Source organism: Cryptomeria japonica, chromosome 6 (assembly GCF_030272615.1).
Source record: "Cryptomeria japonica chromosome 6, Sugi_1.0, whole genome shotgun sequence".
NCBI lineage: Eukaryota > Viridiplantae > Streptophyta > Pinopsida > Cupressales > Cupressaceae > Cryptomeria > Cryptomeria japonica.
This window is the reverse complement of record NC_081410.1, coordinates 587,592,903-587,618,755: the sequence shown is the minus strand read 5'-3', so window position 1 is coordinate 587,618,755 and position 25,853 is coordinate 587,592,903. Positions and strand designations below refer to the sequence as shown.

The 25,853-nt window shown below is 38.2% G+C and overlaps 1 protein-coding gene across 1 annotated transcript in view; it reads left to right on the top strand.

Moving 5' to 3' along the window:
• The window catches only part of LOC131035662 (protein HEAT-STRESS-ASSOCIATED 32), a 100,404-nt gene that overhangs the window by 5,770 nt on the left and 68,781 nt on the right, over positions 1–25,853 (top strand). The window contains exon 2 of the mRNA XM_057967376.2: positions 23,767–23,958. Within this exon, the coding sequence (XP_057823359.2) occupies positions 23,767–23,958 (192 nt within the window). The remainder of the gene's footprint in view (positions 1–23,766; positions 23,959–25,853) is intronic.

The window sequence follows — 25,853 nt, the reverse complement described above, 5'->3', positions numbered from 1 at the left end:
TTTGTATGAACGTACCAAAAACGTACCCAACCCCCAAAACATTTCTGCCGTACTGACGTTTCGTACCCACGTACCCGTACCCGATTCGCCAACTTAGGTATTTTCAACAAATGCTACAAGATTCTACTTGGGGAAACAAGAATTCTGATATTGGATTTATGTAACATTTTGTTCAAAATATGATGAAGAAATGTTAAAGACTTTGGTTTGGTTAATACTTAGTTATATCAGTGTTCCACGGTCATTGGGGATGGGGAGACAAAGGGCCTAAGTTTGTGGATGGCGGGGTGGTGGTTTGATATAGTTATACATATACTAATAGTACTTGAAAAACTAGTTTTGAAAAGATGTATAACAGTATAATAGTATAAGAATTAATTTCAAATGAAACTATGGGAAATTAGTAAAATTATAAAATATCAAAAATTTGAAATACTAAATCTACATACAAAGATTTCTTGAATGCTAATTGCTAAATAAAATTTGACAAATGAAATTGTCAAACTGGAGATTTCTATTATATCGAAAATATGAATATCTGATGTCATATGAGATATCACAAAGTCTATAAAGATGATTACATGATTCATCATTACAATGAGTAGCAAATACATATACTAATAGCAATAGCATTACAAAAGACAAAATGCCAAAATGTCAAAACTCAAAACGTAGCGAAGGGAGGTTTCTAATCATATGCAAACTCCTCATTACTGGAACTATTGGACTCCTCAAAGTCAAGATCCCTCAAGCTCACACCAACCAGCCCTGCATCTGAAGTGGTAGGATCATCCTTATCATTATGTGAAGGCTCCTCTGGCTCTACATCCCATCGTGCCGCTAGACTTTCCTTCTATACAAGTGTCTTGCGGTCCATGAGACGCAAAGCACTATGTATAGCCACAAGCTTCTCTGCTCTCTTAGAGGTAAGTTTGTTCCTCTTAAGAGATCTTAAGAGAGTGGATGAAGCTATATGTAGACTAGTTCCTCTTAGCAGCTGAAGAACTGGAAACCTGGGATAGCAGATGGATAGCTAGAGTGGTGGTCAAAGATTTCGGACCACAACAATTCCATCACAAAAGTGGGTCCTCCTGTGCCATAGTTTCTATATCCATCTTTGCTGCATCTGAATAGCCTCAAAGAGTGGCAAATTTTCCCCCATTGGTGCGAATTATGCCAGCATCTCTAGAATCAAACATCTTCTCTATGCACCTAAAGAAGCCCGCCTTCACCTCATCATCTTGAATCAGTGTCACTCTACCTGGTCTAGCCTTGTACCACTTAGGATTCAAGGCAAAGGCAACCATATGCAAAGGAGTGTTCAACTTGTCCCATTTGCGCTAAATGATTGGCCGGATATGCTCATTGTAGAATGATAGAGAGGGGTCCTTCACTCGCACAACAACCCTCATCTGGTCAAGCATAGAGTCAATGCACTCATACACCTCTCCAAGGTTAGGTGCATCCCCATCCCCATATCTGATGACTTGGAATACTGGAGAAATGGAGACAATGTATTTCGCATCAGTCCAAAACACATCACTCTTCACTATCTCCTTTCACCCTTCTCCCCTACTCTGTCTTGGCCTCGGCCCACCTATTCCACTCATTAGTCATGACCATGAGTTGCAATGCCTTTTGCAACTCAATCATTCTCTCCAAGAGAATGAAATAGGATGCGTATCTGGTCTCAACTGGTTTCAAGAACTCCTTTGTGAAGGTCCTAAAGAGTGCATGTGAAGTGTGGTGGTTGCAGATAAACATCTGCACATCTCTCGGATCGCTGATTGCTCCTCTAATCCAGTCAATCTTCCCCATGTCCTCGAGTGCATTGTTCATGGCATGCACACAACATGGGGTCCACCAAATATGTCTATAGGCTACCTCAATGAGTTTCCCTGGTTCTCTACACACATGGGCTACATCTATCACTACTTGGACTGCATTTTGTGGCCCAACCTCCTCAATAGCCTCCCTGAGGACCTGGAATAGAAAATCAAAATCTTTGTGATGCCCCGTACAATCAACTGCTTTAAGGAAGCATGGGCCCTCTGCACATGTGACCATGATGTTGATGAGGGGACGATGGCTAATGTCCGTCCACCTATCCATAACTATGCTGCACCCAGAGGCCACCCAACATGCCTCCATCAAAATATTGATCTTGGAATATCTCTTATCCAAGATCATGGTCCTTAATTTCGCCTCACTTGATGGCACATATGATGTTCCTCCGTTCCTTACCATAGCCATCATCTCCCTATAATAAGGAGACCATGTAACATGAAATGGGATGCCATTGGCAAAGAAGAACCTGCTAATGGATTCATCTATCTCATCTCTCAGCTACACATTAAACATATGAGCTATGGGGTTACTCTGCGATGTGTGCAACTTGTGTTTCCTTGTCCCCTTAGCCTCTTGTGATTGGGACATGGCACTAGAAGTGGAAGTGGATGAAGGTCTAAACATCATTTCTCTCGTCTGTGATGAATGAGGAGAAGTATGTTGCACTTGCTGGCTCTGTTGAAGGGCTGCCCTAGCAGACAAAGTAGTAGGGACTAAAACATCTCTGTCATTTGGAATGCCCCAAAGCTTGTTCATCTCAATTTTGTACTCTATATTTTTAGTTTCTACCAGAAACTTACAATGATCCACACCTTTTCCTTTTTAAAAAAGTAAGTGTGCATTCACTCTAGTGTTGCTACCAAACCATTCAACCCCACAAATGTTGCACTTCCACTTCCTTGTTCCCCCACCTATACGTGATGTGTCTTCTACTCTGGAAGCAAACTATCTTAGAGGAGATTTAGGATCATAAGCAACCCTAGCATACTATGCCAACAACTCTGAAGGGCAACTTGTACTAGCTGGTGCACTTGCCATGGAACTAGATTGGGCTCCAGGATCAGCCCCACGGTCACCCCCCTCATTCTCGGGTTCAAATTCTTAATCATTTTCACTATGAGAGTGGATTTCCATCTCATCCTGACTCATGTCATGGGAGCTCATTGTGATAGTGTCACTACATTTCACAAAATAAATAAAAATAAATTCTGCCTAGTTTAAGAAATTGAAATACAAATTTGAAATTTCAATTTTGAAAACCAAATTCACAATTTATAATTTTATATTATTTAAAATAAAAATTTGATGTTGAATCTTGAGGGAAAAATGATAATGATTCATTCATCATTTTGCCCTCAAGGCTCAACATCAAATTTGATTTTGAGATGAATAAAAAAAAAGTTTAAACAAACAAAGAATTGAAAATCAGAAAATAAAACAAACAAAAAACAAGAAAAACCCTACCTTGTACTTGAAAAATCTCTCCAAAATGTTGTAGAATCCTCTTCCTCTTCTTTTTGCTCCTTCTCACTCCTCTCACACTTGCACTCACTCTTTTCACTCCAATCAGACTTCTCCAAGTTTTTTCTCCTTTTTAGCTTGCTGGAAAAAAAAAATCAGACTTAGAAAATGTGGTGGTTTTGTGTTGTTTTGGGGAAGGGGTGGGGCCCACATCAAATTAGGGTTACCCCCGAAAAGTTTTTTTTAAATTAATTTTTTTTTGCCTTTTTATAGTTGGGCAATGGGAGACATCTAGATGTCTCCTCGCCCCCCAAGAAACGCCTAGGCGTCTCCCAAGGAGATGTGGAGACGCTGAGATGTCTTGGCATCTCCACATCTCCTTGGGAGACGTAGAGACGTTTCCCCATCTCCGGCAGAGCACTGGTGGCGGTGGCGGGACGACGAGAGATGCCACGTCCCCATTTCCTTGTCTCGGAAATACCCCCGTCTCGGAAATGCGGGTTTGAGGGGGGGGGGAATGCATTTTCGTGGAACACTGAGTTATATGGAGTTTTAATTAAACATTTAGCCCATGAAAATATCTTCATTATAGTGGAATGAAGTAATACACTGACTCTCATTTGGAATCAATACTAAATCGAGTTACATTTATATTAAAATCTTATCTTTTGACAAACTGGAAGATACAATAATATAATATTGCGAATAGGAGTTATTCATGACCAAAACTGACATGGTGCCATGAAAAGTGCTAAATGGTAGAACCAAACACCAAAGGATATTCAACGACAATATTACGAGAGTACAAGATATAATGAAGGAAATTGGAGAAGACCATATACTTTGCAGTAAGCTTGGATGATCTTGAGAACGTTGTAAGGTAAATTTGATTAATTTTGTAAATATCATAACAATTATATCAATAAGGACTTGTAATGGAGGATATGTGACTTTGCAAAAGGAAAACTATGTTTCTTTGAGAGCCAATTTCACTACGTACATTCAGATATCTCCAATTAGTTAAACTAGTAAACATATCTAATTACAAATAAATAAAATATTTTTTTTAACTATGGAAATGGAAAGTGAGGATGATAGAGATTCTTTGGTCAAAATCTGAGTTTCTCAGTGAAGGACAACAGTGCGACATGTGGACATCCATGCTTAATGTTGTAGTCTCATATGGATCGCGAACAAAAGACATGAAAACCCAATTCCATGCTTCAGCTAACCTTCCTGCGATTGAATATCTTCAACAAACCTACACATACACAAGAGGAATTTAATGTTTGGGTCTATTTAGGGACTTGCCTTAGTCAAGTCCTTGCTTTCGTGTTTCCACCTCCATAATAGTCAAATTGACAAATAGATTAAAGATAAATAGACACAATGATAAAACGATGTGACAGATAAAAAATGTGATTAATCTGAAGATGCTCAAAGACACAAGATGATAGGAAGATATTACCAAAAGGCTTGAGGAAGCCAAGAGAGCTGTGAAGATTGCTATGAGAGACTGTTGTAGCACGTAGTAGAGAGTTGTGCAATCTCAAGAGAGCAAGACAAACGCCCAAGAGAGATTGCAAGAGACAATTGTAAGAGCCAAGAGAAAACTAGAGAACTTTCAAGAGAGACTACATGTAGTGAAAAGATGGATTTAAAAATGAGAAGAGGAGGGAAAGAAAGGGTTGTCGAGATGTTACAATTTGTCTTGAGCGGTTTCCACTAATTTGGGTAGGTGACAAGTGGCAAAACGCTCAAAAACGACATTTGAATTAAAAAATGTCACGATATGCTAGCACGGCGTGTGGATGTCTGCACTACATGCTAGTGTCAAGACAAATCATGCTAAAAAATGACAAGGAACGAGAAAAGTGCATAGTTAATGTGAAATTGACACAAAAATGGAGCTGCTAAAAAGTGACCTTGAGCATCCTAAGAGGGAAAAAGGTTGATGCAAGGGCTAAAATCCCTACGAAAATGCTAGGGGAATGGATACTAAATTGTAGGTGAAATTGCAAAGGGTATGCAATTTTGACACTATAGGACCTCATTAGGAGCACGATACTACCTAAAACTACTATTGGGTGCATCAAAATAATGCACAATATGAGGGGAGGATATCATGACCCTTTAATCCTATTTTTGTCAATTTTCTATTTTTAATATACAATTTTAACTATTTTTTAAAGATTAACTAACAAGAGGAGTAATGAAATAATATAAATAAGTATGCCACAAAAATAAATAGTATGGATATAAATGATGTTAATAGAATTTCAATACTAAGACTCCTTGTCACTCTGTTGGAACTCGCATAGATAGACAAATTATAGGAAGGACATTAAGAGTTTTCCTTAAGTTTTAACTGCATGCCAACTCCACTATATGCCATCTTTATTATATAACAAGAGTGATTTGTAGGTAATCTAATTTCCACGCCTATTAGTAAACTCATAGCGAAAATTTACTTATTCTTCTGGAGTATGTCATAAGGAAAAGAAAACAAATACTAGGAGTCACACATGTGTACTAGTATGAAAATACATGTCTAAGACAACATATGTTTGAAATTATTAACAACTAACACTTGAGTTGTGGCAAATAAGATTGGGTAAATTTGTTTTGTCAAGCACCAAAATGTGCATAATCGGCCATCCCCACATTGCTTGAACTAACTACCCATGTCTCACAGTTAAAGTCACTCTTGTGATTCCACTCAGGCACAAATGTGGTAAGATAATATATATATATATATATATATATATATATATATATCATAGTCAACGTGGAACATAATCCATTTTTCCTTTCTGTCTAGAGTGAGGGAGATTTAGTTGGTTTTGCCAAGCCAAGAAGAAAATATTGGTGGTAAATTGAGAAAAAAATCTTGTGGTTGTGGGAGGAAGACCAGGCATTATTTGTAAGAGACCCTTAGTTGTCTAGGTATGAATTTGTTGTCTTAAACCTTGTAGGAATTTTGTCAAACACTTTTTATGCAACCTCTATGTGCGCTGGTCTGAAGTTTTCAGTCTAATTTGCTTGCTTAAATGGACATTGAATACAATTTGAATGCTTGAAATTAACACTACAATGTCGAAGCAATGAGCTGGATGCAAAAATACCTTTCCTTTGACTTTTCGAATGCATATAAATGAATTTTACAAGTAAAATGCACACCTACAGCCAATGGTCATTTTGTCGAACACTTGGCATGCATACTAAGAACACTCTAATGATCAGAGTACTGATATGAGATTCGGCTGCAATAGAATTATAAATTTATTAGTCCTTTCAAAATAACTTGCACATTACAATCATACCCAAAAATAGAGACAAGAATGGCTGCTGGAGTCCAAAAAGCATCCAAAAACAGTTCGAACCAGCAAGTTTGATGATGATTTGACTGAAATAATGGCATGGCAGGCTTCTCCACAGTGAGGTGTCCTTTCTAGAATATTCTGGAAATTTTTGAATGCTCTCTTGACAAGAGTCACCCAATATATGCTGACCGCCTTGGCTGCTGTTATGGCTGCTAATAAAAAAACAAGCTATCCCTCTCAAATAAGTGTGCAAACAATTAAATAAACCCCTGAGAATGATCTGCACTTGTTCTTGAATTCCTTTGAATGAATTATGCACTGAAACCCTCTGAATAGTCTCCTCAATATGCTCAATTAGAACTTCTGAATGAAGCTCTCCTAAATGCCAAACTCGCTGGATATTTCACCAACTCATAAGGCTGTAACACTAAAGATTTTTTATTCTCCAATGCCCTGTTTGCTGCAACTGAGAAACCCTCGTTTTTGCTGCTCTTCCGAATAAAATTCATCAAACAAAATGCCAAGAATAATCCCTCTAGTTTGAACTTCTATGTATTTATAAGCCTTCTCCAAGCATGTTCAATTTTCTCCAATTAAGCCATTAAATGATATAAAAATAATATAATTGTGTTTCATTTAATATCTCATCCAAACTTAGGGAAAAGAGCTCTTAATTTAAGTTAATTTATAACTTTATATTTAGCCATTTAATGAATTAATATTAAGTTGGCCACAAAAATATTAATATCTCCCCAAGTACACAACATTTTAACATGTCATCTGAAGCAGGAGTCTCTCCTCATAATTCCCTATGTGACCAAATACACTTTCTAAAAATAGAAAGGGTCCATCTCTAATACTTCTGACTTACTATAAATAGTAGGTAGAGCAAACGGAGTCCAAATGAAGTCAAACGAAGGTCAAATCTATAAAACTCTAAGCACTAGAGATGACACAACCCTCAAAAGACCCTCTAACCATCCTCATTAGCCTACGAGGGTCACATGATAGGCTAATCCTTTGCTACAACTATTTGTTAAGGAGAAGGGGACATTACAGTCCGCCGTCCCTGAAATTGCTTGTCCTCAAGCAATCTCAACTCAGGATGCTGCAAGATATCTTCTCTCTCACCTGGATCCCATGGGAAGATCCGTGTAATGTTCCTGTTGTCACCGCAAAACTCTCGTAAAACCAACACTAACACCACCAACTCATTCTGCGGAACCAAACACCTCATCTCGTGCTACAGGAGTATAAGCCTCATGAGAAAGCAAATCAAGTGACTGACCATTCTTGCTCCCAATCTCTGTAGAAAGTGAGCCATCAAATAAACCACCCATCACATGTGACCCTGAATTGTGCATCTGAAATAAGTCATGAACAGGAGGATCAAAGGTGAAGCTGTATAAACTCCTCACTATATACACCTCTGATTTTCCTTCTATGAGACCTGTATGAAATCCTGATGCACTAGAAGGATCCCAATCATCACTATCAGGAGAATGATCCACTTCCAAATCATAGAGTGGATTATCCAACAACCATGTAGCATCAAACTCAAACAATGGATTATCCACCATCTCATGCTCCTCCGGCATATCCACTTGTTCTTTCTTCCTGCTCTTCTCCCTACAAAGAGAGATAGAGTGCAAGCTCCCATCTACAATTCCCCTCAATACATAATCCCTGTTATTTGATTTAAATTTCATTTCCAACTTAGGTACATTGAGGGTAAATTCTTCTATGTCTTGGAGCCATTTCATCCCCAAAACTACATCTACTACCCCCATGTTGACCACATAAAAATCAGCTTGTAGCTCATAACCATTCAGCAGCAAAGTGAGACCACATATCCGTTTGGTGCACATGAGGGTATATCCATCTGCGACTCCAACTCGAAATCCCTTGAAATCCTCTATCTGCAATCTGCATCGAGCCACAAAACCTTCATCAATAAAATTACGTGTTGCTCCAGTGTCAAGTAAAGCAATGCAACGCTGCCCATTAACTGATCCCCTAAATCGGAAAGTAATCTCGCCCTACTCATCAACAAATATAGCTATAGGAGATAGATTCCCATCTGATTCGATCTTTATTGCAACATTTCCATCCTGATTCTCTTCTGAAGCAATTGACGCAATTGGCTGATCTGAATTTTCAGAACTAGGATCTTCATAATACACCCACATTGCACGATTCTCCTTGCCCTTAGGCCTCAAAGGGCAATCATGCTCTCTGTTGTAAGTCTCCTTGCACCAAAAGCATAATTTTCTCCTCCTTAAATCTTCCCGTCTCTCCTCATCCACCATAGTTGCTGATTTCTTTTTCTTATCAACAAGTTGTTGAGGACTTTCATTGATGGTTGAAGGAGTTTCTTTATGTGAACCTTTGTTTTTAGGGGCTGCGAACTCCATACTCCTTTCTTTCTTCATTGCTTCCTGTAGTGTAGGTGGGTCAAAAGCTTTCAACCAACCTCTTAGGGGCTCCATTAGTCCTTCCATGAACAAGACAACCAATCTCCTTTCGCTAATGCTAGGTACCATAACTGATAATTTCTGAAATTCACTAATATATGCTTCCAAGTTACCCACCTGTTTCAGCTGCGCCAATTCTCTGAAGTACATCTCTAGATCTTTGCGGTCAAATCGCTCTATCAACCTATCAGTAAACTCTGCATAAGTGGTAATGAGATTATGGCCGAGGGTAATCAATCCGTGGTACCACCACTCGTGAGCAGCACCCTCCAAATGCAGCTTAGCAAATCTAATAGCATACTCTTCAGGCATCGGTCTCTACGACAGGTAGTTATCTAACTTCTGTACCCATGCTCTGGCTGTACACTTATCACTCCCATCGAAGAATGGCATTGTTATTTTCCCAAGAGCTTGTTGGTAATCATTTCGTGCTGTAGCATGATATTCATTTCTTCCACCATTTCTCTTGCTCCTTTGATATATGAATTGATCAAAGGTCCACTGCTCTCTCAAATCAAGTGGCAAAGTGGTATATTCTAAGTATGCCTGTTGAGCTTCGTCTGCATAAGGTACAGGAGGAGCGGCTTATGGTTGTTCTTCTCATGGAGTAAAGGTGGGAAAAAGGGGTCTAGAGGTTGATCCTCTAGTGAAGGCATCGCATAGATTGATTGTTCTATCTCTTCCTTCTACATCATTGTTGCCACTGCAGAATTGAATGAATTATATCATGAAAACTGATTACATTCAATCGATAACAACTGGGTTATAGAAACCGGCTCACTGGCCTGCTAAAACATGCTTAATTATAGAACTGGTCACAACCGGGACCTCAAATCTTAGGATATATCTTCTATGTTCTATATCTTCGTTGATCTCCATTCTAATGCTCAATTACAATGATTTATACGATCCAAGGGGATCCAGTCGGTCCAAAAAGGGATCAAAAACTGAAGAACAAGACCTAACGTGTAAAAACAACAAGGTCGGCCTCTGCCAAAGAAATCCCTCTGGAAAATCCAAAGGATGAAGTGTAGATCAAAGGGAAGGTCGTCCACACGCCAAGGAACATCAGAATCAACGCTTAGGGCTCCACAAGCTACGGAAAAGATCTGGTAGATTCCGGTAGATTACAAATGCAAATAGGTCTAGGCAACCGGTACCAGAAAATTGTCTCGAAAACCGGTAGTGATAACTTGCTGGAAAATGATCCAAATGCTCCATGGTTTGGGGATAAGGTAGATGATCAAGTCTTCAAGCAAAAATCAAACTCCTCGAGATCCGGTGAGCCAATGCCAGAAAATGTAGAATGAAATGCTGAAACTGCAAAACAAAAAGCAAAACAGAAAGGAAATATTTTTGGTTGATGCAAGATTGCCAAGAACCGGGGATGCTTCTGCATCAGACATTCGGGGTTGTTGAAAAAGTGAGTCTCTTACTTTGCTGGGGTCAGAGGAAAACCAAGGCGGTCTACCTCTGCTTGAGAAATCCAAGATGAATCTTCAACTGGTCTATCCTTCCACTTTACTAGATACTCCATGTACTGATTGCTCCGGGTACTACGCCCAATCCTACTATCCAAAATGTCTTCAATCTGATCCAGTTCCTTCCGGGGCAACTGTTTCTCCAAGTTTGCAATACTGTCCTTACTGAATTCTGGTTCATGATATTGATGTAGATCTGCAATGTTAAATACAGGTGAAATACTTAGACTATCTGGTAAGTCCACTTCATATGCATTTCTGGAACTGAACTTTCTCAAAATCTTGCAAGGTCCAAACTTCGTCATCTGCAACTTGTTAAGTTCCAATCGAGAATCTTTCTTTTCTCAGATACACGATCACTTCATCGCCAACTTCAAATTTCAAATTCCTTATGTCTCCTCTTCTCATTTGCTTTCTCCTTATACTTGCTATTCATGTCCTCCAAACGCTGCTTAACTTGAATATGTAAGTCCTTTATGTGATCTGCAAATTGTTCTGCTTCTGCACTTCTTCGGTCTGCACTTCTCCGGTCTTCACTGCTAATATCTCTTAATTCAGATATACCTCTAGGGTATGCTTCGGTAACAATCTCAAAAGGTGCCGAAATGTTGACTGAATTATTGTAGGCAAACTCTGCTTGTGCAAGAATCAAATCCCAACTTCCGGTTTTGTCTCCAACTAAGCATCTTGACAAATTTCCCAAGCTCCGGTTAACTACTTATGTCTGTCCATCAATTTGTGGGTGAAAAGTAGAACTGAACTTCAAATCTGTCTTCATCTTCTTCCAAAGTGTTCTCCAAAAATAACCAACAAACTTAGTATCTCTGTCAGAAACTATGCTCTTAGGTAATCCATGCAATCTTACCACTTCCTTGAAAAATAGGTCAGCTACATGCACTGCATCTGATGTCTTCTTACAATGTATGAAATGTGCCATCTTCGAGAATCTATCCACTACCACAAATATAGAATCATTCCCTCCCTGTGTTTTAGGCAATCCAAGTATGAAATCCATGCTTATATCTTCCCAAGGTCTTATCGGTACTATCAAAGGCTTATACAATCCCATATTCTGACTACTACCCTTTGCAACTTGACAAACTCTACAACTTTGCACATATTTCCTAACATCCTTATGAATCTGGGGCCAAAAGTAATGCTCACTCACCATTGCTACTGTTTTATCAACACCAAAGTGTCCAGCTAATCCTCCACTATGTTTCTCCTTTATCAGATTCTCCCTCAGAACTCTTAGGTATGCACAACTGAACTCCTCTGAATAACATCCCATCTTGAATGAAGTAATCCAACCACTTGCTTCTATCTACCGTAATCGGTTCTCTACATGCTCTCCAAGGTTCTGCAAAATCCGGGTCATCATCATACAAGGTCTTCAACTCCTCAAATCCTAATACTATCACTCTTATCTCTGTCAGCAAATTCCTCCTTCTACTCAATGCATCAACAACTTCCATGCTTCAACACAAAGGTGTAACTTTGCAAAAATTCTACCTATCTCATGTCTCTGATTTAACTTACTTTGACTGTTCAAATACTGCAAAGCTTGATGATCCGTATACAACACAAACTCCTTAGGCAACAGGTAATGTCTCCACTTCTTCAAGGCTTGAACTATGGCATAAAATTCTTGATCGTACACTGAATATCTCCTCCGGGCATCATTCAATTTCTCACTGAAATAAGCTACCGCTCTCCCTTCCTGACTCAATATGGCTCCAATTTCTATTCCACTTGCATCACAATCCACTTGAAATACTTTGTTGAAATCCGGTAAAGCTAACACAGGCTGCTTAGTCACTTTCTGCTTCAACAGTTCAAAACTTTTGTTTGCTCCGGTGGTCCACTTGAATTCCTTCCTATCTCCCCTCATTGTCTCAGTCATAGGGTTACAAACTGAATTGAAATTTCTGATAAACTTCCGGTAGACACTAGCCAATCCATGAAATGATCTTACCTCTCCAATGCTTTATGGTGTAGGCCATTCAACAATTGCTTTTACTTTCTCTAGGTCCATCTGAGGATGGTCCATCTTCAAACCATCCTCAGTTATCACAAATCCCAAATAGACTAATTCTTCATTCATGAAAGTACACTTGTTAAGATTTATCAGCAACTTTTCTTCTCAACCTCTACAAAACTTGTCTTAAATGCAACAAATGCTCCTCTTTTGTCTTACTGAAAATCAGAATGTCATCCAAATATACAATAACAAACTTACCCAAGAATTTCTTCAATACCTCATTCATCAACCTCATGAAAGTACTTGGTGCATTAGTTAACCCAAAAGGCATCACCAACCATTCATACAGTCCTTCATTTGTCTTGAATGTTGTCTTCCACTCATCTCCTTCTCTGATCTTGATCTGATGATATCCACTCTTCAAGTCTATCTTTGTAAAGTATCTGGCTCCACTCAAACAATCCATTATGTCATCCATCCTAGGCAAAGGAAGTCGGTATTTAACTATGATCTTGTTTATTGCTCTGGAATCAGTACACATCCTCCATTCTCCATTCTTCTTAGGTGCTAATACTGCTAGTACTGCACAAGGACTCAAACTTTTTTTGATCAAACCTTTCATCAATAGCTCCTGCACTTGTTTATTCAACTCTTCACTCTCTAGTGGTGTCATTTGGTGTGTAGCTTTGTTAGGCAAACTAGCTCTGGGAACTAGGTCCATGCAATGACTGATACTTCTCACAGGTGGTAATCCATCAGGCACATTTTCAGAAATGATGTCTTCATACTCTGTCAACAACTCTTTTATCTCTTCCGGTTCTTCTTCTTCATGCTCCGGATTCTCAGTCTTCTTAGGAACTAGGGAAAAACACACATTCTCATATCTCATTCCATCCACCAAACAGATTCTAGCATTCGTACAGAATTCAATCTTCAAGGGCTCCTCCAAGGGCAACAAGGTTTGCTTCATCCCATTGGCCACAATAGTGTAGGTAGTCTTTCTCCCATCATGTATTGCCTGTCTATCAAACTGCCAAGGTCTACCCAACAAAAGGTGACAAATATTTATAGGTATAATATCACACAAGACTTCATCATGATAATTCCCAATTTTCAATTTCACCAAACATTGCTCACTTACTAACAACTTATGATCATCCTGAATCCATGCTATCTGATAAGGCTTAGGGTGTTTCAATCTTTCCAAATTCAACTTCACCATCTCTTCTGAAACAAGATTATCCGAACTACCACTATCAATAACAACTTTACACCACTTACCGGATACCTTACGTCTGGTCTTGAACAAATTCTTCCTCTACAAGGGCTCTTCATCTCCTTCGGTATGAGACATAACTCTTCTCATCATCAACAGTTCTCCATCTTCTGGTTTATTAGCTGATCCGGTGAGGTTTTCTTCTACCATTGCTATTCTTCCGGTATTCTCTGTCTTCTTACATTCAAAAGCACGATGTCCTTCTCCTCCACACATAGCAAGTTCCTCTAAACACTCTCTTGTCTTGTCTTCTGTCATCTTTTCCAAAATTCTCATTCTGGTAGCCATCCTGTTCTCTCCTCTTGCAGAAATTTCGATCATCTTTCCAGTATGAATTACCTTATTTGCTCACTTCCTTGTCCTTGTTTTGATCCGTATAGGTTTCTCTACCTTTGGTATATCCTCTTCCTTGAAATCTTCCTCCGAAAAACCTTCCACCTTTACCTCTCTGCCTTTGCTCATGTCTTCTGTTCAGGTTCTCTTTTGCTTTCGGGGCATACTGGTAAGCTTCTTCAACACTCCACAATTTGATCAAACTGAGTTCATCTTGTATAGACATCTGCAATCTATTCAAATATCATGCAACTTGTTCAACTTCATCATCAACATGTTCGGATCTGATCTTCAACTTGTAAAATGCTTCAGTGTACTCCTTCACACTAGATTCCTTCTACCTCAAATTCTGCAACTTTTGGAACAGATTCACTTGATAATCAACTGGCATAAATTTTGATGTCAACTTAGCAACCATCCGATCCCATGTCTTGATCTTCTCTTTACCTCTTCTCTGTCTATCAACCTGCAAATGTTCACACCAAAGAGATGCATGACCTTTCAACCGGGTACAGGCATATTTCACCTTTCTTACTTCTATGGTGTTCTCAAAATCAAAATATTTCTCCATCTCCGAGATCCAATCCATCAATTCATCTGAATCCAACTTTCCATCATATTTCGGTGGGGTAAAATGAGGTTTAGTATTCGCCCTACTCAAAACCCTCAAAAACCTTTCATCTGGATCATTCACCGGTGGGTTTACTTGTTCTGCTGGGGCTTCTTCTCCTTCATCTTCACTCACATCTTCAATATGTCGGCCTCTTCTTTGGGCTGTCTCAATGACTTCCAACTGGGTTGCAATTCCTCGCAACATTTCCATCACAACAGGGTCTGCATTCCCGAGCGCTCCACCATTCCTATTTCCTCTTCGTGCCATCTTCATGCCAGTCCTCTGCAGTTGTAGGTCGGATCCACAGTCTGCCACCCTACAACAAAATTCTCAGGACAACACAATCTCCGGAACGAAAGTTCACTCTGATACCACTTGGTGCGGTCACCGGTTAGGAGGGAACTCTAAGAGATCAATCCGAACAGGTCAGCAAGAGTAAACACAACGGAAACACAAGGATATGATGGAGGCAATGCAGAACTGAATGAATTATATTATGAAAATTGATTACATTCAACCGGGTTACAGAAACTGGCTCACTGGCCTGCTAAAACATGCTTAATTACAGAACAGGTCACAACCGAGACCTCAAATCTTAGGATATATCTTCTATGTTCTATATCTTCACTGATCTCCATTCTAATGCTCAATTACAATGATTTATACAATCCAAGGGGATCTGGTTGCCCCAAAAAGGGATCAAAAGCCGAAGAACAAGACCTAACGTGTAAAAACAACAAGGTTGGCCTCCACCAAAGAAATTCCTCCGGAAAATCCAAAGGATGAAGTGTAGATCAAAGGGAAGGTCGGCCACACGCCAAGGAACATCGGAATCAACGCTCAGGGCTCCACAAGCTACGGAAGGGATCCAGTAGATTCCGGTAGATTACAAATGCAAATAGGTCCAGGCAACCGGTACCAAAAAACTGTCTCGAAAACTGGTAGCGATAACTTGCCGGAAAATGATCCAAATGCTCCGCAGTCTGGGGATAAGGTAGATGATCAAGTCTTCAAGCAAAAATCCAACTCCTCGAGATCCGGTGAGCCAATGCCAGAAAATGCAGAATGAAATGCTGAAACTGCAAAACAGAAAGCAAAACAGAAAGGAAATATTTTTGGTTGATGCAAGATTGGCAAGAATCGGGGATGCTCCTGCATCAACTATTTTCACCTGAATTAAGATTTTGATTTGGATCAGGTTGCTGATTATTGTGTGTTTGCCCATTTTTCCTAGCAACCGTGACATCTTGTCAATCATAGTATCGAACTTTTGTTCGATTCTAGCATCCTTATCATTCTTTGCCATGTTCGGAGCTTCCTCATCCTTTTCTTTCTCTCTCAAATCTTCTGAGAATGGTTTAACTTCAGGTACCTGTGGATTCTGATATTGTTTGTCTTCGTTGTTCCCTGTTATAATATCTAATATCCCTTTCACTCATCTGACAACTGCATCAAACTGTTCACAGGATGGCAGGGTCTTGGCTCTGATACCACTGTAAGAGACCCTTAGTTGTATAGGTATGAATTTGCTGTCTAAACCTTGTAGGAATTTTGTCAAACACTTTTTATGCAACCTCTATGTGCGCTGGTCTGAAGCTTTCAGTCTGATTTGCTTGCTTAAATGGACATTGAATACAATTTGAATGCTTGCAATTAACAATACAATGTCTAAGCAATGAGCTGGATGCAAAAATACCTTTCCTTTGACTTTCCGAATGCATATAAATGAATTTTACAAGTAAAATGCACACCTACAGCCAATGGTCATTTTGTCGAACAATTGGCATGCATACTAAGAACACTCTAATGATCAGAGTACTAATATGAAATTCGGCTGCAATAGAATTATAAATTTATTAGTCCTTTCAGAATAACTTGCACATTACAATCATACCCGGAAATAGAGGCAACAATGGCTGCTGGAGTCCAAAAAGCATCCAAAAACAGTTCGAACCAGCAAGTTTGATGAGGATTTGACTGAAATAATGGCATGGCAGGTTTCTCCACAATGAGGCGCCCTTCCTAGAATATTTTGGAAATTTTTGAATGCTTTCTTGACAAGATTCACCCAGTATATGCTGATTGCCTTTGCTGCTGTTATGGCTGTGTTGACGTGTATTTTGTACACTATCAAACACAGAATAAAATACCCAAGGGTACCTTATCCTCTCTTGAGTAAAGCCTCTGAATGCTGAAGATATCGCGAAAAGGATCAATTAGGGTGACTTCAAGGTTCTTTGCTGTAGGATCTCTATGTGTGGATAAGCTCTCTGTGGTATGATGTGATTTGCTGGAATCACAAGGGGACTTACACTTGATGACTGAACTTCTGATCTGCTTTGAATATTGCTGGAACACAGGATTTTACTGCCTTAGATTTGAAAAAAAGGAAAAAAAGATGAGGGCAAGGAAAGGATCTAATCCTAATACTAAGGAATGTAGGAGCAATGATTGATCTTTGATGAAATTCTAACTAAGTCTTGTTTTGACATCCCAGGACCATCTCCACAAGGTTAGTGCGATCTTCGAAGGAAAGCTTTATGATGTTCAAATCATCACTGCAGGCATAGACACCATCAGGCTGATGCATATCAATGAAGAAGCAACAATTGAAGTTAAGCTTAAGCTGAATGATTCCAGTTGACTACACAAGGCAAGTCTGCAATCAACAAACTGCTAGTAGTATGGATATACGAATTTCACCATCAATCAAGCACATTTCTTCCACTCATCTAATAACACGAAATCAAATATGAGAAGTATAGAGACCATGCAAATTGTCGAATCGACCCATAAATTTCACCATTTCTTCAATGAAGTTACAAGTCTTTTACAACAACATCTTGGCAACAATCTTTGCCTTCTCATTCTACTCCACTCTAATTGCTATTCTATCAACTAGCTAATCACCTTCTAACTACTCTCTATTTGTCTTCTAACTGCTTCCAATTGCCTTCACAAAATGAAGAGTTAGGGCTTATATAGTGTCCTTAATACAATTTGATGGTTGAGATCAATTCGAGATCAATGGCCAAGATTCAACAATAAAAACCCTAATTAGGGTTTGTTACAACCATTACATAACATTTAATGCTTGACCAATGATAAAATTGCATTTATTGGACACATGTCCTCTCTGGAAAATTCGACCAATGGATAGCTGGGGTAGGTACATTGAAGTTTGTGCCACCTTCCATGAGTTAGGTACATTGAATCTGGACATGCTGAGGTGGACCACACTGACTGGAGAAGTGATGACTAGGATGCCACCTTGTCTGACACTTGGTTGATGCCAACTTGATGTTGCTGAGAAGCTAGCTTTAATTAATTCATCTGGAACTATCTGCTTCTTCAACGAACCCTTGCTCTAACTTCTTTTGTCTTTGATGTGCAGGATGATGATGTACCTCGCCTTGTAATGCTGGATTGGAAGAGGTCGCCCTTGATGATGTTAGTTCGAAGAAGGCTGTCCTTGTCGATGCTTGACTGGAGGAAGTCGCCCTTATCCTTGCTTGATCTTCTTGGAGGAGACCGTCCTTGATCTGGCTTGATTTTCCAACTCCGGGATCTCCATTTGATGCCTACACAAAATATTAAAGTTAGTCTTTTGAGCATCAAACCTCAAAGCATGAAATTTAAGACCTTTCAAAGGTAAAACTTAAGATATTAATTTGAAAAAAGTCATGATAAATCAAGAACTACACATTTTCAAATTAATAATGAATGGAATTTGGATCTCCAAGACTTAGACTTTACAAAATTGCAATGGGATCACAATAAGTTTTGAATAAGAACTTCAGAAAAAGTAATTCTTCATACCTTCCCTTGAGTATTTAAGTACAAAACCTTGAAAAATGAAGGAAGAAGACCGGATTTTGTTGGGCAAGATTTATAGCCATCCCTTGGATGAAGTACGCCTCCTTTAGCCTTCAAAAAATCTGGAAATTATCCTCCAATCTAGCAAGAAATTCGCCTCTCCAATTTGCTCCTCCAATTCGCATGAATGATTTGCATTTGTCCACAACACTCCTCTCTTATAGAGCGCTCACCTTCCACTTACCCATGAGGCCGACCTAGCAAATAAAAGGTGAAATAATAAATAAAACCTCAAAAGGAGTAGGCCGACTTGTCAAATAAAGGCAAAATAATGCCTTGTGCGCTCAACTTTTAATTTTTAATTTCACAAAAATTAATTTTAAATGCCTTTATAATAGAAATTCGATTTTTTGAGGCCCAAAATTAATTTATTAAATGCCAATTTAATTAATTTTTTCAAATATTCCAAAGTTAGCAATTTGGCATCTAATGCGATTTGGAGGATATTAACGCCCAAATATGGTAAAAAATAATGAATGCCATTAACTTCGCTCTGGTCCCTTGGAGAGGGACAGGAGCGAACTCTCAATCTAGGCCTTGCATTCCTCATTTTCTTGTCCAAGACTTCATCTAGGCATCTAAAATGGCATTTTAATTGGAGTCTTGAGTTTAATTTCATTTGATTTCTAGGAGGAAAGTGCCTTTAGGATTTATTTTTTCGCCCTGGACCCTTGGAGAGGGACAGGAGCAATTTTTCACTTTTGGTCTTGATCCTTCACGTTTTATTTGTCGATTCTCGTTGTGGGGTAAGCAATGATCGCCTTTCATCCATTCCATGCATGCTTAACTTGTTTTTGCAAGGCCAAATTGATTCTCCAAAGATTTTCGCCCTGGTCCTCCAGTGAAGGACAGGAGCGCTTTTTGTATTTTAGGCTAGGATTCTCAAATTTTGAAGTCAAATCTTTGTTCACCATGCTTTAGAAGATCCTTCCCATCTCGCACAACCTTGCCTTAGCATAATCTCGGAGGGAAATTGTTGATTTTATAAAAATCGCCCTGGTCCTTCAGTGAGGGACAGGAGTGCTTTTGAGTCCTTGTGCAAATTCTTGATTGTTTCGATCCTCAAATTACCCTTAAGGCGTAGGACATCATTCCCCATTCCTTCTTGAGCCTTGGAAACAAAAATAGCATTTCAAAATGTAAGGTAAATGGGCATATTTGGAAATTTCGCCCTGGTCCCTTGGTGAGGGACAGGAGCGCTTTTGCCAATTGTCATCAAATTTTGCAAATCTTGCATCTCAATTCCACCTCGAAGTATTTTAAACATCATTTCAAACTTGCCTTGGCTTGGATTTGTCCCAATTTGGAGAGAAGAGCTAGATAATATGTTTTTCGCCCTGGTCCCTTGGAGAGGGACGGGAGCACTTTTTCAATTTCAAGCTTATCCGTCCTTTGCTAGCTTTGCAAATTATCTTCAATGGGCTAATCATGCCTTCTTCCATTCATTTCGATCACAACACTTGCCTTGTCTTTGCAAGAAATTTACACTTTTAGAAAATCGCTCTGGACCCTTGGAGAGGGACAGGAGCATCTTTTTACATCTTGGTGTATTTCTTTGTTCTTTAAAACCCTCAATTGCATCTAAGGCATAAAACATCATTGCTCCCTCCTATCCAAGTCAGGTTTTGCCTCAAAATCTTAAACAAAGAGGAGAATTTTGGAAAAGACGCCATGGTCCTTCAGTGAGGGACAGGAGCGCTTTTTGTCATTTGGGTTGATTTCCTCCTTTGTGGACCACTTAAATTATATTCAATGGATAAATCATGTTTTCCTTGGTCTCTTCAAATCATAAAATCACTTTAATCTTGCAAAAATAGTGCAAATTTGAAATTCAAGCTCCGGTCCTTCAGTGAGGGACAGGAGCACTTTTTGACCTTCTAGGCCAAAGTGCTTCACTTTTCACCATGAAATGCCTTGGCTAGGAAAGATTTCACCTTACCTCACGTTATGAATAAAAGTTAATGTCCAAGAAAGGTTTAAAATTGTGCATATAAAGAAAATCGCTCTGGTCCTTCAGTGAGGGACAGGAGCGCTTTTACCTTTCTAGACAAAAACTCCATCATTTCATTGCTTTTAATCAAGTCTGGATGCTCTATCACGTTCATTTCGTCCTCCACCATGCCTTTGATGTCCCAATTTGACCAAACAAGGTCAGGAATGACTCCAATAAGCTTTTTCGCCCTGGTCCTTCAGAGAGGGACAGGAGCGCTTCGCCTTGGATCCTCAGTGAAGGACAGGAGCGAAATTTGACTTTTTGAACTCTCTATCACGATAATTTTTATGGAATATAACATTTAAGTATAAGTTCTTATACTTTAAGTTATATTCCATATATACTTTCAGGATGTTTGAGAGTGGTTTCAGACCTCCAGGAGTTATATTGCAAAATCTAGTTTTTTGAGGTTGTTTCCAAACTTAGTCAAATTTCAGGATCAGGACATTCCAGACTTAGCCAAATTTCAAGATCAGGACTTTCAGACTTAGCCAAAATTCAGGACCAGGACATCACTCAAGCAGGACTTGCTATCCATGTGATCCCCTTGGCGACACTCAAAATGCAAAGGCTAACTGACAAAACCCTAAAAAAACTAAAAACAAACCCTAAAAAGCAAAAAAGCAGGGGTCCCCATTTGCAATGGGGCGATGTGTGAAAACGTCACAACAAGCTGCTAATAAAAAAGCAAGCTATCCCTCTCAAATAAGTGTGCAAATAATTAAATAAACCCTTGAGAATGATCTGCACTTGTCCTTGAATTCCTTTGAATGAATTATGCACTGAAACCCTCTGAATAGTCTCCTCAATATGCCCAATTAGAACTTCTGAATGAAGCTCTCCTAAATGCCAAATTCGCTGGATATTTCACCAGCTCATAAGGTTGTAACACTGAAGATTTTTCGTTCTCCAATGCCCCGTTTGCTGCAATTGAGAAACCCTCATTTCTGCTGCTCTCCAGAATAAAATTCATCAAACAAAATGCCAAGAATAATCCCTCTAGTTCGAACTTCTATGTATTTATAAGCCTTCTCCAAGCATGTTCGATTTTCTCCAATTAAGCCATTAAATGATATAAAAATAATATAATTGTGTTTCATTTAATATCTTATCCAAACTTAGGGAAAAGAGCTCTTAATTTAATAAATATTTTGGCCCCCTCTTCATGACGTCTAGATCCTCACTTATGTGATTTTTTTATAAAGTTAATTTATAACTTTATATTTAGTCATTTAATGAATTAATATTAAGTTGGCCACAAAAATATTAATATCTCCCTAAGTACACAACATTTTAACATGCCGTCTGAAGCTGGAGTCTCTCTTCATAATTCTCCATGTGACCAAATACACCTTCTAAAAATAGAAAGGGTCCATCTCTAATACTTCTGACTTACTATAAATAGTAAGTAGAGCAAACAAAGTCCAAATGAAGTTGAATGAAGGCGAAATCTATAAAACTCTGAGCATTTGAGATGACACAACCCTCAAAAGACCCTCTAACCATCCTCATTAGCCTACGAGGGTCATATGATAGGCTAATCCTCTGCTACAACTCTCTGTTAAGGAGAAGGGGACATTACATTATTTTTTCCACTTTGAATATCCAATAGTGATTCAAGAACTCCCAAGTAAGTGGTCCAATCTAGTAAATCAATGTAGCATGCATCTTGATAACATCATTATGTGAGATTTAATACAATTCGTGAGAAATGATTAAATTATTTCCTGTTGTTTTTATTTGTATTCACTTTCCCATGGCAAATAGATTGGTAGGTAGTATAGATCTGTACATAATATACTCAAATTAAAGTGATATCATGACATGTCTATGCTTTGCAATTTGGTTTACTTGTTTATGACTATACTATGTAAATTGCTGCACCTATCATTTTCTTTTTGACCAATCCTGTTGTGCATGTCTTGTGGATCTTATAAACACTTTTCTTTCACACATATTGTCAAAATATTCAGTTTTTGCATGCATGTCTGTCAAAATGGTTGCAACTGCTTCATTTGGAAAAAAATTCTATCCATACCTATTGACTAAGTTTGTGAATGGGGCTCCCACTTGCCAATTGCCAATTTCTTTGTGCAAAAATTTCTAAAAGCCATCTTCAATTCATTTTGTGCATATTTGGCAATCATTTCATTCCATTAGGTTACATATCAATGAGACAATTTATCAATGGTTACTATGCTTGTCTGTTCTTTCACATTCTACATACGTTTCTATGGATGCCTATCTTGTTTGATGGATAGATGATGGATTCCCATCCTATTTGATGGATGAATGCCTACCTAGTTTGGTGAATCTAGATGCTTGTCCTATTTGATGAATAGATGAATATATGAGTATACAAGCAAATGAACATTAATTAACTTCAAGGAATACTAAAAAAGAAAGACTATTTTTGGGTTAGAAGGTTTGGGATATTATACCAAAGAGCAAGGAGAAAGCAAGTAATTGGCATTGTCTATTACAATTTTAAGGTTCGCATTTCATAAGAGGACATTAAAGGGTATGGTAGATGTGAAGGATGGCAATAACAGCATAAACAAAAGACTGTAATGTTATATTGCGACATAATCTCAAAGACAAACATGATATATTCATGAAGGGAGACGGTGTTGAGTTTTAAGAATTTATTCTCATTGCATTCACCTTGTGGTTGCAATTTTGTTGGTAAATTGTTCCTGCTTTCCTTGGAAATCATGTTGACTTGAAAATCCCCGAGGTTGAATCTCATACACTTTTAACTTGTGTTACAGATCAAATTGGCCTATTAATAGAAGATATTAGAATATTTGAATGACACATTTTGACTGCTGCTACAGATCAATTTAATATATAAATATAATTTCTATTTGAATGATACACTTTGACTGATGCTACAAACCAATTTATTTTAATGCACATTAAAAGGCTGTTTTGAACTGTGGATACCTGCCATCATTTTGTTTAGCTTTTATAATTTTAAATTTGTATTCATTATAAAAGCTGATGTAGTGCAAAAGTCATATCCACAAAGACTAATAATAAATCTAATATAATTCTTTTGTCAACTTAGACTAAATTCTTATTTAATCATTTTCTCTCAATTTTAGGACATTTTTGAGATGTTTGGACCATTTGTGGATGGGTTAAAGTTTGATGGAGGATCATATAGCTCCATGCCGAAAACATTTATCAAGGAAATTACATGCATAGCTCACAAGCACAATGTTAATGTTGGTACCGGTGATTGGGCTGATCATTTACTACAGAGAGGGCCTAGTGCTTTCAGGCAATATGTACAGGTATACTTTTCTGCCTTGTATGGGTTTGCACATATCTCTGTAAGTTTATTTCCATTGTAATTGCTAAACTTATGCAATGCTTATTCCATTGTTTTACTAGAAGTCTGTCATTGAGTATTTTGGTTTGAATGTTTCCTTTTGTATGCACTCCTGTTTGACGTCATATAAAAAGTCCTCATAGCTACCTGCAAGCCTTTTCTATTCAGATTGTAAATTCAATAACTTTTTCCTCTTTCATGTAGTCATCAAACATGGTACTGTGTTCCACTTTGAGACAAAAAAGTTTCAAATAATAATTATTAGAAGTTTCCTAAAATACGTGATGATTTCTAAGCATGTACATTTTATTTGTTTTGGGACAGCTAGAATATAGGATTTTTCAACCCTGTTCGAAACACTTTACTGTCCGATACACCAAAGTGCAATTAATTGAGACTCATTATTGTGTTTTCTGATGCCCAAAAAATATGTGAATTGGAGTGTGTAAATGAGCAATAAGCTCACTTATATATATTGTTATGGTGTCCTTTAACCATACTCAAAATTCAACAGAAACTATATTGGCATAGTACAGAAGATTAAAAGTTTTTGCAGCATGAATGAACTAAAAGTTTGTTCTCTTTACTTACTTATGAAGGTCATCAAGCTTTTTTCATATATTCTACAGGATTCCACTTGATTTTTGAAATGACATTCTATTCTAGCTATCTGGTATTGTTTTTTAATTTTTTTTGATATAGTTACTTATCGCAAGTTATCAGGTACTTGGCGGCTAGTATTTCTATAGTTTACTGTTGTTATACTGATGCAAAAATTCCATATTTTTTATAGCCCTCCACTAAGGCTCAAAAGTCAGTTACAAACTCCAAAAATTAAAATTTGGATTCAATTGATACAAATGTTTACCGCTCTCTGAAATACTTATTAACTATCAAAGAACCAATCAAGAACTTCAAAAGGAGTTTCAGATTCAACCCATTTAGAGTTTCTGAATACATATTTTTGCAAAATAGAAACTAAGACAGGGAGGAGAGATTTCAGCTGAATTCAATCAGATAGATTAATAAATGGGAATTTTGGAGTATCTTTAGTCTCTTTAACAGCATTGTCTCCCCAGTTATGTTGGCGGGTTTCTGATCATGAGGAACCTGTATGTCATTTTGTATGTGGGGAGGTGTTGACGTGTATTTTGTACACAATCATACACAGAATAAAATACCTAAAGGCATCTTATCCTCTCTTGAGAAAATAGTCTCTAACTGCTGAAGATTCGTGTAAAGGATCAGTTAGGTAGACTCCAAGGTTCTTTTAGTGGGGTCTCCACGTGTGGACAAGCTCCAATGGTATGATGTGATTTGCTGGAATCACAAGGGGACTTACATTGAACTTCCGATCTGCTTTGCTGGACACAGGCTCTTACTAACTTAGATTTGGAAAAAATGGAAAAAGGATAAGGGCGAAGAGAGGATCTAATCCTAATACTAAGAATGTAGGAGCAATGATTGATCTTTGACAAAACTCTAACTAGATCTTGTTTTGACATCAATGGAACATCTACACAAGACTAGTGCGATCTTCTAAGGGAGCTTTATGATGTTCAAATCATCACCGCAGGCATAGATACCATCCAAGTTGATGCATATCAATGAAGAGGCGACAAATTGAAATTGAGCTTAAGCTGAACGATTCCAGTCGACTACACAAGGCAAGTTTGCAATCAACAAACTGCTAGTAGTATGGATGTACGAATTCCATCATCAATCAATCACATTCCCTCCATTCATTTAATCATCTACCATCTAAGATTGAAGACTCAACAAGAAACCATGCAAATTGCAAGAAAAACGACATATTTCACCATTACTTCAATGAAAATGGAGTTTGTTTACAATCAA